Here is a 13,044-nt window from a genome sequence, read left to right as displayed (position 1 = left end):
AGCCTCTGCTTTTCTCATCCTCTCCCGTCTCCTGATGCAGGTGGAATGAAAGAACAGGATTTAATGTGCATCAAGCTTCACGGAGTAAACCGAATAGGCCTGAAGAAGATCATTGATTTTATCTACACTGCAAAATTGTCGCTCAACATGGAGAATCTGCAAGACACACTCGAGGCAGCCAGCTTCTTACAAATCCTGCCTGTGCTGGACTTCTGCAAGGTTTTTCTTATATCTGGGGTAAGAAGGCAGACACATGGATACACATCACTGCACAGTATGGAGCTTTCCTCCAGTCGTCTACGGCTGTAAAATCTCTTGAATGTCTGCTGGACAAAATAACTGGCTATAAGGATTCCAAAAAGTATTTTTTATTCTTATTCTGCTTTTTAAAGTACTTAAGATGTAATTCAATAATCTTGATTTGAGAAGCAGGCAAGCTCATTGACTTTAAGTTTTGTCCCGTCTGTTTTGACTTATCAAGTAGTCATTTTCAAAAGAAATATTGTTTTAAAAAAAGTTCCTACACTTGTTAGGCGTTCATTCGTTTGTTTTTTATTTTGTATTTTTTTCAGCAGCAAACTTGTTTAAACAAAAACTGGATAGCTTTTAATAAATAATGGTAAGAAAAACAAGTGTCAGGTAGATATTAATGGGGGGTATGTTGAGGCTAACGCACACATAGTGCCCTTAGACTGGTGACAAGTTACCAGTTACTCCACGCACAGGAGCAGTGTCTTGTTTTGCAAGGCACGCGAAAAAATATAAAAAATCTTTGGATGTTCATTTCAAATGTCAATGTTTAGAATCAATTACGGTAATTATAATGTGGAAAAAGTACAAAAAACATCAGTTTACCTTTATCGATGGATTTTTAAAATACATGATGATGAGCTTGTTTTTAATCATTTAAATTGCTGAAATGTTACTAAAACTATTTTTTTGTTGGAATTAATGGTTTTGAGTAATGATTAACTTAACCCTTATTTTTTTATTTTGAAAGAATTCTAGTGCCCACACTGACAACAAATTTTAATTTTATTTTATCCGGTCTCTAAAATCTCAGGTGTTTACGTAGAAAAACAAACAGAAAAAAGCAGCGCCCTCTCTGATGCAGTACTTGTGTTCAGTGTTTAAAGTGTAGACTTAACACCAGTTTGCCTCTGATTGCACCATCCTTCAATTCAATACACTGATATTTTGTAATTAAACTGTCTAAGGAGGCGTTTCTCTATTCAAGTTGGGTGGATGGAGTCTTTTATGTCCTGATGAGTTGTCAGTCTTGATTGCAGCTGTCAAAGATTTAGATTTTCTTCTTCTCCACAGGTTTCTCTTGACAACTGTGTAGAGGTCGGGCGCATTGCTAACACATATAACCTCACAGAGGTGGACAAATATGTCAACAACTTCATCTTGAAGAACTTCCCCTCGCTGCTGGGCACGGGAGAGTTTGTCAAGCTTCCGTTTGAACGGTTGGCTTTTGTACTGTCAAGCAACAGCTTAAAACACTGCACTGAATTAGACCTGTTCAAGGCTGCGTGCCGCTGGCTACGCTTTGAAGACGGTCGTATGGACTATGCCCCTAAACTCATGAAGAACATCCGCTTCCCCCTCATGAACCCACAGGAGCTCATCAATCATGTGCAGACGGTGGACTTTATGCGCACTGACAACACCTGTGTCAACCTTCTTCTGGAAGCTAGCAACTACCAAATGATGCCCTATATGCAGCCCGTTATGCAGTCAGAACGGACAGCCATCCGCTCAGACAGCGCCCACCTGGTCACCCTGGGTGGTGTCCTGCGCCAGCAGCTAGTTGTGAGCAAAGAGCTGCGTCTCTTTGACGAGAAGGCTCATGAGTGGAAGGCGCTGGCTCCCATGGATGCACCCCGCTACCAACATGGCATTGCAGTCATTGGCAACTTTCTGTATGTGGTGGGAGGCCAAAGCAACTATGACACCAAAGGCAAGACAGCAGTGGACACGGTGTTCCGGTACGATCCGCGCTACAACAAGTGGATGCAGGTGGCATGCCTTAACGAAAAACGTACCTTCTTCCACCTCAGTGCACTCAAGGGACATCTCTACGCTGTGGGTGGAAGGAACGCTGCCGGGGAGCTTGGTGAGTTTATTTCCCAGCTTGTTTGTTTTCTAACTTTCCTTTTCAGCAACAACACAAGCTGTTTATTAATATTGTATGAGTTTATACTCTTAAATATGAAGGAGCACTGGAAGAAAGAACAGGCCGTTTAATAAGGCTGCCAGCATGCTGACGCTGGAATTCAAGTGTTGTGCCTACACATCATTTGCTGTTTCAACATGTCGCACTCGTAATCTGTGTAATTTAATTAAAGGTAGAGAAAGCAGCGCATTGGCATGAACACTTTCTACAATCTAATGAAATCTAATATATAAAAGCATTTCAACACATGCATATCCTTTTTATTATATTAAATGTTCAATGTCTGGAATCTTTGAGTCTTTCCACCACTTCTGAAGCTGCATTTCAGGAGGTATTTTTTCAGCTGTCACTCAGGTGTAAGGAGGTTTCTTTGTCACTTTAGGTTTTCAATTGAGTTGAATACATTACTGATAGCTCCAGAGAGATGAACTATGTGTGTCTCTATGTGTCAATGGGATTCTAAACGGGATGCCTGAGATCATCTTAGGTCACTAATCGAAAGGTTTCTCTAATGTAATCATCTAATCCATCCCATGAGAAGGAGCACTACAATAAAGTCAAAGATATTTTTGACCATTGGAATTAGCTTCCTTGTTTCTGCTGAATAACCAATGTGGAATTTGTTTCACCCGTAACTGCAGACCACAGAAAGGTGCCACCCAGTACTTAAACTCAGCTCTGTAAAGGCAGCCCACGGAGAGAGGCCACAGTGTGAGCAGTCGCCTCTTCTGGGTTATAATTAGACCAAAGAACACGGCCCCGCTTCACTGTCTACACACACACACACACACACACACACACACACAACTCCCTTTTTCTGCTTTACGTTCCACTGCCCTTCCCCTGCATGTGGCTAAGCCTTGATGTTATTCTGAATGTGCCCTGCGTCTGCATTATGTTTCTTTACTCTGGGGAGGACACATGGGTGTGGTTTTATTGTTGCATATGAAATGCAAGGAGTATTAAAGAAGAGCTTAAGAACATCTGTAAGGATATTTACTGGAAGAAGCTTTAATCTTCACTGGAACATAGCGTAGCATTTATTTTGCACATGTAGTAAGACTATTCCCTCTAAAGGCGAGGGTTGCTATTTTTAACCAACTGATGGGATTGAAAGGCAGCACGGTCCAGTTCTTACACATGATTTTTTGACAAATAGTTACAAATAGTTTTTTTTATTAAAGTGCAAGAAGCAATTTCATACTAAAATGTAAACGGTATACAAAGTCTTTACAAACCCTCTTTTTATGCTCTTTTAAAGCTTAAATACATGTAGGCTCTTTTTACTACTTGGGAACTGCTTCATAAAAGCAGAAACCTGCAGGTCAGCAAAGGTGTCTTGGTTAGTGGGTTTCTGTTTTGGCTCTCAGCCATTCACACAAAAAATATCTATGGCAATTATTAAAGAACAGCAGAGCTTAATATTACAAAATAAAATGTGTCCTTCCTACCCTCTGTATAATCTGAGGTTGTTTCAGCCACTCGCACTATCTTATCATCCCATTAAGGGGTCCTGTCCCTCATGTTGTGAACCACTGCTCGAGGTCACTGAAGGATGCTAAACAGTAATTATTACCAGATGTCACCAGCTGCAAGCCTGGCCCTTAGAGCATTCAGTTTTTTTGTGAACAACATACAGGGGAGAAAGTCGGGCTAATTATGAACGCGACCTTTTCAGGCGATCATAAGAAAATGTTAGAGTACAGTCTTTTGGTGCAGTGGTTGCACCTGTAAGTGAAGAAGACATCAGCCTCTAGTTTCTATTGGTAAATCAAACACATAATTCATGGGAGTATGTTTCTATAGATCATTTTTCATACAAAGGTTTTCAATACGGAAGAGTCAAGAGTTCAACCGTGCTCTGCATTCATGTAATTCAAGTTTGGCTTTCACAGTGCAGCAGTCTTTTATGATATCTCTTCTTCTTCCACTGAGCGACTGAGAGATGTTCTGCCTCACTCAAGGTCACTTTGATGATAGTTGTCGAGCAAGCAGAGGAAGGTTTTTTTTTTTTTTTTACTCATTTTCCCCACTGAGATTTCCTGAGCTGGCCCAATGGTGGCTCGCTCTCCTTTGTGGTCCTGAGCTTACTGCTGTATTTAATCGTTTTTTTTCCAAGTCATTGATTAAACCATTTATTTAACCAAAGCCTTTAGAAAGTGTCCAATCTTATTCTCGGTGTTCAGCTGAGACCACTCAGTGTGTTAAATCACCGTTAATCAGTCCTCCTCCTACTTTAACATCAACTGCTTGCTGTGAAAATTCACCCCTGGTGGTGACATCAAAATATTAAGTAAATCTTTATATTTGTATACAGATGAGACTGTCCTTATCTAGAACAGTAACTAATCCATGGCCCATGATGCACTGTTAAAATGTACACTTGTGCTCCTCTTTGTGTAACTTGATGGAATTCAATGATGAGGCCAAAATGCGCAAAGCACGCACTCTTGTTGTAATCTTTAATTAAAACCCTCCCTCCTAGATTATATCTAGAGGGTGAACATTACCTGATGCGTAAAGCCTCCATCTCTCTTGGTAGCTGACCTGCTGGTCCCAGTTGCAACCTCTTTCACCTATGAGCACGGCTCATGAATCCCAGCAACCTTTTTCCAGTCTCTCTCCAGATTTTGCAGAAACACCCTCAGGCGCCTTCAGATAAAGGATCTTACAATCTCCTTATTTCCTGTGCAGTCAGCGCTGGTGGGGTTTTTGGGAATGTGTACTCTGTATTTAAATCCGTGTTTTAGCTCCCACGCTGAGACCCTCCAAGGCCTCATTTGCTGCTGTTTGTCCTCCTTAGTTGCGTCTTGACCTACTTTCAACTAATACGTTCTTTTTTCCCATCTTTTCCTTCAAGCCACCGTGGAGTGCTATAACCCAAGGACAAATGAATGGACATACGTTGCCAAAATGAATGAGCCACATTACGGCCATGCTGGGACGGTGTATGGCGGTTATATGTATATTTCAGGTAAGCAAAAAAATGTTATATCAGCTCGAACAAAGAGGAGAATGTAATGTTGTGTGACTGTGAAGTGAGATTAAAAACAGATTTCATGTCTTGCAGTCATTAATGAAATTAATTTCAATGCATTTTGGTTTCCAATTAGAGTTGTTTTTTTTTATTCCCGAACATTTCGGTGGCAGCCACCCACTGATAATATCTTATAACGTTTAAAGCCATGAAATCTATCCGCGCTCACCTCATGTGATACCTTTCCTCAAAAACTCTGCTGCATGTATATTGCATCACTGTGAGTCATAGACAGCCGTGTGTTCTCTTCATGTTCAATGGAAACAATCAGATGAAACAGATTCAGTATGGGAGTGACACAGTAAACAACGGAGCAAGTCAGGTAACAGTAGTTATACATGATTCTGTATTAAAATGATTCTGCTTTAAATTTGTGATTCACAATTAATGGCAATCAGCACATCCGGTACATCCTCATTTAGCATGCTAGTTGTGAATTCGTAACTTTTTAACTTAAATGAAAAAAATGTGGGTTTTACAAAAAATAACGCATACATTTGATCCTCCTACTGAACACACAGGTGGAGTTAGATCAAGTCTAGGCTTCACACAGAGGGTTGTTCACTCCGAGGTCTTGCCTTTGGCCAGCAACGACCGGCTCTTTAGTGTCACCTCAGTTCTTGTTCACTTCATAGGATTGAAAACAAATCCTGCGTTATGGAGATGAGCCCTAGTTTCCCAGTGTGACTAATCCAGAGCAGTGCTCGGGAGGGGAGAGAGGGAGGGAGGGGAGCAGAGAGGTAGAAGGGAAATTGGGAAGGATGGAGCGAAGTGGAGGAGTGAAGCCTGTGTAGGAGGTGTAACACTGTTAATCCCTCCCTGGCTCTGGGTACGGTCGTCATTCCTACAACATGTACATGTGAACAGCATTCCTAATCATGAAACAAGAAGATCACTGAAGCTTTCAAAGCAGATTGGTTTTATATCTACAGAGAAGAAATCAAAGTAAAGGGGGAGTAAAATGTACTTGAAATATTAAGTCAATATTCCAACTAGAGCTGCAGGATTATCATAAACTATCTAAAGAGGTGGTTTGTGGGTATGGGGAATAGATTTAATCTCTATTGCTCAGGTGAATTAATATACATTAACATTGGATACATTAACATTGTTGAATTTATGTGCTGTACTTGCAAACAGCAGTAGTATTTAGTGTACATTAGGCTTAAAATGTAAGGGTGATGAACATACATTGTGTTATTAGATGCACTCACTGATCTTGATTACTGTGCTCACCACCCCGACACATGCATTTAAATGTATAATCCACAGAGATGAACCTATAATTCCTGGAAATCTGTGGAAATATTATGTAGTTACACACACAACACCTTACCTAACTTATAGGTATTTATTTCTCTTTCATGGTAAATGTCACAATAGACATAACATGAAGCTGCTTGTGTTTTAAGGATCGTCCCGTTTTATACACAACAAAGAGCTGCAAGACTTCTGTGTGCATGCATGTGGAAAAGTCAACAGTGCATGGAGCCCCTTTTAATTTGATTTCATATCAACTAACTGCAACTTTCTGGAAACAGGCCAGCAATTAACAACTCACTTCATACATGATTACTATCGTTGTTTTTATCAACAAACATCTAAACTTTTTAGAACATTTTTAATTAGTCAGTGTTTCCCTTGGCAAGCAGAGGAACTGGGGCATGTTTGGGACCACACGAACCATATGATTTGGCAAGACTAATATTACTGTGGAGTGAAGATGAAAGACACATTTTCCCTTTTTAAAATAAATAAACTAAATGATGAATAACAAAATAGTCAGGGACTGAGCTAATCTGCGGCTAACCAGCTGTTTTTCACTCTTCCTGCCCGAGGCAGTACTCTTCAGTACAAAGTATTTACTGCTCACCCTTTTTTTATGTTCTAATGGATTCTTTTTGTGTTGATTTCATGTTGCAGTGATGCAGGGCAACTCTATAATAGACAATGACACAGTGTCATGCTTTGCACCAGTTAAACTACATATGGGGGGGAAAGAACATGTGCGTGTTACAGGATAACGCTGGTCCAGCAGTTTTGGTGAAAAGGTCATGTGAAAGCTGTCTGTAATAGGCTGCGGGGCTTTTAATGCAGAAGGTAATGGTAAATACAAAAGGCGCAGGTAACCGAGCGTTACCCGTTTAAGGAATTTAGTTGCACTGAGGCTTTACTGTAGCGCCCACGGTCTCCAGGTTAGAGTCTTGCTGTGCAAGGTGACCCATGCTGAAGTGCAGTTCTGTGTCCGTCTGTCACAGCAGATCAGGTCACTTTCTCCAGCTGCGGTGCTGCGCTGTCTGAAGATATTCTGTCAGCTGGATGAACCTGACAAATCCACTCAGCCCACAGACCGTCACTGCTCAAGTGGTGTGGCAGAGTTGAGACATGAGTACTGAACCAGCACAGAGCCGCTCTGCTTCTGTTCTTACATGAGAGATTAATATCTGTGTCGATACGGTGGACTCTGAATTTCAGATCATTTTATTACTTCTTTACTGAGTCATCTACAACAAGGACGCTGAGCAAACTCTGAGTAATTTACACGGAGGTGTCAGGACTGCAGACAGTCTCATAGTCTACAGTTGTGTATTTTTTTTAATTATTTTTTAGTCATCCCTGGTTATTTTAGCTTTCTAGGCTGTCATTAAGTAAATATTAGAGAGAGTTTTGATGCATATTTTTATTTGTTTTATATTCACATAAAATGGGACATTTACATGAATTAAAAACTTGTTTTGGCTCTTTGTTGAACAAACTGTATAATGGGGAGCATGTTCAGAAATGTTTTAAATGTTTATTTTTATTTATTGGACAACAAACAGATCGCAATGCATGCAAATGACAGGATCCACCTATTTCTTTTTAGAGATCTCAAAGGGAGTGCCCCAAGGTTTGATTTTAGGACCTATTTTGTTTTCCATTTATAGCAATAGCCTGTGTGAAAATTTGTTGAGTGCCATGTATAATTTTTATGCCGATTAGAACATCAGCTATTGTTGTTCGACATCTGTTGCACAAGCTTTTCAGTTTCAGTCAGCATTCAATGTTGTCCAGTCTCATTTGAGGGAACCAAAGTTAGTCTTAAACAAAGCTCATGTTGTTTTCTCATTTAAGTGAAGTTCCAACTAATGTCCCATTGATTTTAACTTCCCAAGGAAAACAAATTGAGCTTGTCAAAAGCATCCTTAAAAGTATGCAGGTATAGACGGTCTCAATGGGCTAATTACCTGGTTAAATAAAGGTTAAAATTCTACTGAAACTAAAAAATGGTAAGCAATAACATCAAATCTGCCCAGATATGTGTATAATGTAACTCGCCTGAAAAACAGTCATGTCCACAGCATTAAGGCTGTCTACTTGTGATCCAATCACCTGGGAGGGACGTTAATGTCAGGTGTAAACAGGGCTATCGACATGAATAAAACCTCACCTGTCCTGTATGTGTTGAAAACTGATGTCATTTAAATTTGCTGCTGTGCCAAAAGAGTAAGTGTCTTATCTATTAAAAAGGAAGTAGAGAATGAGTTGTAAGATCTGAGACTGTCACACCTAAATGTCATAAAAGTGTGTGATTACTTTAATGGTCCATTTTGTGGTTTGTAGAGAACAGGGGCTATTGAGTGTATCTCACCTGAACAGGGCCCACGAATGAAAGAAGCACTTTTTTTTTTTTTTTTACTTGATCTTAAAAGTGAAATGAGGCCACATACTTACACAGAACTCACTGTGCAGTATAGATCCATATGTTCCCACTCATCCTACACAAAAATGGATCAATTCACCCAGTGCTACCTTCAGTGTAAACATCAAGTACCATCTGTCCTTAAGTGAAGACCGTCTTCTTTGTTATGGGGTATTTTTGGATAACGCGGAGCCCCCTTTTTTTGTCTATTCTTCATCAGTTCTTAGCATCCCACTTGTGGCAGATCTGATCCAAACAACCAGGCAGGTCACTGCTTTTGCTATGGGACTCTACAGTTTCATACTTATATGACTTAACAGTGAAATGTGATGTGGTGTATGTATCTGATAATACAAACAATAAGGCACTCGGTCTTGTGCTTTCTATGAAAGGGTAAAAGGCTGACTGTGAGATTGGCTCAGATTAGCAAAAAACTTGTCTCACTAATGGCTCTGATTAGACATTAGGACTACGGGATCCTGATCACACATTATTGTATGAGGGAAAGGCCAAAGCCCTTGAACTGAATCAGAGTAGAGGCAGGGCCTCTTGAGAGGAATTATGAGGACCTAACGCATGGTTCCCTTGTCTGGATTTTAATAGCAGGCTTGCCCCATGGACTTCTTGGATAAAGAAAATGGGGAGTCGGGGTATCACTGGATTTGATCAGTTAAGGAGGTGCAGCACGACAGATCTGATTCATGGCAGCTGAATAGACAGCTTAGGCCTCAACAATAAAGCGCACACACGATCACTGGGCAGCAGCAAAAGAGGGATTCTGCCTCTATTCGCCATGCTCTGCAAGTCTTCACTGCATTTGCTCCTAGTCACTCCGCCTGCGGGGGGGAGGGGTGGGCTGGCTTCCACCCAAATGCATGCTGGGATTGTGTTCCTCTTTATTTTAAGCCTTCCCTGTAGACATGTCCTGTTTTTTTTTTTTTTTTCCTCCCCACTTTCCCTCAGCTTTTTGTGTCCCGACGTGTACAGTCTGTTTGTGCGTTTTGTAACGGTTTTCCTTTTTATGCTTTGAGTGCTCATCATCAGCCATTTTTCACACCGTTGACAAGATGCTGTCACTTTTAGGTTTGTATATACAGTTCATTCTGATTATCGGTTGTTGAGGTAGAAGTTCAGAGTTGACAAATAGGGATGGGGGAGCGGTGAAACTTTGGAATTCAAAGCACCTGATTCTTGTTTTTCACAAAGCTACTGAGACAAATGTCACCATTTCCTGTGTTACAGACGGTCTTGCACATGGCCTACATAATGGAAATGTAGGTTGGTATGGTCCAATGAGTCACGATCTGTCCGTCTGATGTGTCTGTAAAGCTGTTTTCCTCTCCAAAATGATCTCTGACGCGTCTAATTTGTGCTCTTTTTTATCTCTTGGCTACAGGGGGAATCACTCATGACACTTTTCAGAAGGAGCTGATGTGCTTTGACCCTGATGCGGATAAATGGACTCAGAAAGCACCCATGACAACAGTGCGTGGCCTCCACTGCATGTGCACAGTGGGCGACCGTCTGTACGTGATCGGCGGCAATCACTTCAGGGGTACCAGCGACTACGACGACGTGCTGAGCTGCGAGTACTACTCCCCTGCCCTCGACTTATGGACACCTATTGCTGCCATGCTACGAGGCCAGAGTGATGTGGGCGTGGCCGTGTTTGAAAATAAGATCTACGTGGTGGGCGGTTACTCGTGGAACAATCGCTGCATGGTGGAAATAGTACAGAAGTACGACCCGGAGAAAGACGAATGGCACAAAGTGTTTGACTTACCCGAGTCGCTGGGCGGGATCCGAGCCTGCACACTCACAGTTTTCCCCCCTGAGGATATTTCAGGCTCGCCCTCCAGAGAGTCGCCCCTCTCGGCACCTTGATGAGTAAAGGGGGGGGAGCTGTATTCTGCTCACACCCCCGTAACCCGTCGCCCACCTACCCTCCCAAAACAAACACTCCTTATAGACATTGTTTGCACTTCCTCCTCGGACTAAATCTGTACTGCACCCCTAAGTCCTCCAAGCCCCCCTCCCTTGAAGCTGTGCAGTACCCCCTCCCTAAGTGATTACACCTACGTACCGATACGGTTTGGCAACCTAATTACATGTTAATGTTGCATACTCGGTATATATTTTGGCAGGAAATACCTTGACTTGAAAAGTGACTTTGCAAATCAACTTTTCTACCTGATGTCTACAAAGTTTTCTTATGTCTGGTTTCTTTAGGCGTTCTACCTTGAGATGTTCACTCCCACACTGACTCTCTCTCTTCTAGTCTATGCCAGGTTAGATGCAGGTGACCCCCACAGAGAGCAGACGCATAGGGACGGATGAGCTCCGAAAAACACTGCTGGTTTTTAACTCAGGGCTTGGCCAAGGCCCCATCCAAGTCTCTCTTACAGTTTCAGTTTTTTTTTCTCCTGCTATTGCTATGAAACTGTTAACAAAATGGTGTTTTCTAAATTTAATAAACATGATTTTGAAAGTAAGGAACAATATTGTTGTCATTACTAGGGCTGCGCTGCCTGCACATTCAGTCACAATGACATCGTGGACGCAATATTAACAATAGCAATTGACGCATAGCATAAATCTTAATTTATCCCAATGAATAAGAAATGCTGTCCCACTTGGAATGCAAATGATGGGGGCCTGAGTAAAATGGCCATGTCTTCACACCATTTTGATGCATCCAGATGAAACCCAAGCTACCTTCAGATTAATTGGGATCATTTTAATGGTGAGAAATATACTTTTGGGGTTTGGACTGGATGGAGTCGGTCTACTGTGTGTTTTAAAAAAAAAAAAAAAAAAAAAAGGCTCTGTGCGTGGTCATTGTTGATGATTTGTGGTTGGCTCTGTGATTCTGGCGCAAAAATGTGGAGCTGCTTTGACCTTGTGGCCTTCAAAATAAGGGTTTCAAAATAAAGTTCTCATTGTAACCTGTAACATTAGGTGTTTCTCAATCTCTACATTTGTTGGTAAATGTTGGCGCTCTGCCATCCTCAGTGCTCATGTCATCTACAGAAAACTCTTTAAAAGCTGTACTTGCCTTCCAGTGATGTAAACATTATGCAGCTGACCAGCATCAACGTCCACGCCGTCTACTCTCCTCTTGGCACCAGGACAGACGGTGATATCGCCCACAATCTGCCCGCCTGCACCGACACCATTAAAGCCTTTAATAGGCAGCATATGGTGTCCGAGACGACTGCTTCCATGCTGTTACCAGGAACAAAAGGTTTGTGTAACCATCAGGTGAGTTTGGTCCGCAGCTTTAAATCCTCATTATATTCTCATTACATCCCGTTAATGAGATTCTGCAGCGGCGCCTGTGATTTCAAATTGCAATGCCTGCTGCTGTGTTGGTCATGGTAACAACAGATCAGCGATAGTGCTGCCATTTCAAAAGGCTTTTTGTTTTTGCTCATAAAATGTCTCAAGCTTAAGACCGTTTCATTTTAGTGCCCGTTAATGAAATACTTTTAGCTGTGTGCTACATCCCCCCCCTCGTCTCGCCCAAACTATCTTTGTGTTGTTGTGTTTTGTAGTTGTCCTGTCCTCATTTATGGTGAGTGCTGTTATTTATAGTGTGTGATGCATTGTCACATTGTTCTGAAAACTCGATTTTAATACCTTTTTTTTTTTTTGGTGGTTGGAGGGTGGAGGGTGGAGGGGGTTTTCAAAAGCTCTATTTTGCAGCAGCTTATTGTTAAGTCCTTCTGACGGAACCATTTGCATTATTCGTCTAAATTTAGGAATGGCCAGTTTGTAATCCTTCAATAGACAGACGGTGGATGAAAAGAGGAGCACAGATGTAACAGACCCTCCTGTGGCAAAGGCATACATGACAGCATATTTCACTTACAACTAATCACACACTGTTAACCATCTACCCTCTACAACAGGGGTGGGCAACTGGCGGCCCCCATCAACCCTCAACGTGGCCCTCAGGTTAATTTTTTACACGTCAATTAATTGGAAACATCAAGAAAACATGATGAAATCTGCCATGAAATCATGAAAAACAGAAATATGTCCATAATAATATTCGATCACTGGTATATGTTGAGTGAATTTGAGACATAATTGACTGTGATCGTTTCATTTGGCCCTCTGGCAGTGAGAATTAAATGAATTGGT

At 41.5% G+C, this 13,044-nt stretch overlaps 1 protein-coding gene across 4 annotated transcripts in view; it reads left to right on the top strand.

Annotated features, from left to right (window-relative positions):
• Positions 1–11,850, top strand: part of klhl13 (kelch-like family member 13) — a 39,153-nt gene extending 27,303 nt beyond the window's left edge. For all 4 annotated transcript variants that reach the window (XM_061054722.1, XM_061054720.1, XM_061054723.1 and 1 more), the window contains 4 exons: positions 41–237; positions 1,324–2,119; positions 5,040–5,153; positions 10,295–11,850. In XM_061054722.1, the coding sequence (XP_060910705.1) occupies positions 41–237; positions 1,324–2,119; positions 5,040–5,153; positions 10,295–10,782 (1,595 nt within the window). In that variant the 3' untranslated portion in view covers positions 10,783–11,850. The remainder of the gene's footprint in view (positions 1–40; positions 238–1,323; positions 2,120–5,039; positions 5,154–10,294) is intronic.
• The last annotated feature ends 1,194 nt before the right edge of the window (positions 11,851–13,044 follow it).

The sequence above is a fragment of the Labrus mixtus genome, chromosome 14 (assembly GCF_963584025.1).
Source record: "Labrus mixtus chromosome 14, fLabMix1.1, whole genome shotgun sequence".
In the NCBI taxonomy this organism is placed as follows: Eukaryota; Metazoa; Chordata; class Actinopteri; order Labriformes; family Labridae; genus Labrus; species Labrus mixtus.
The sequence above is the reverse complement of the archived record's forward strand: the minus strand, read 5'-3'. Positions and strand labels throughout refer to the sequence as shown.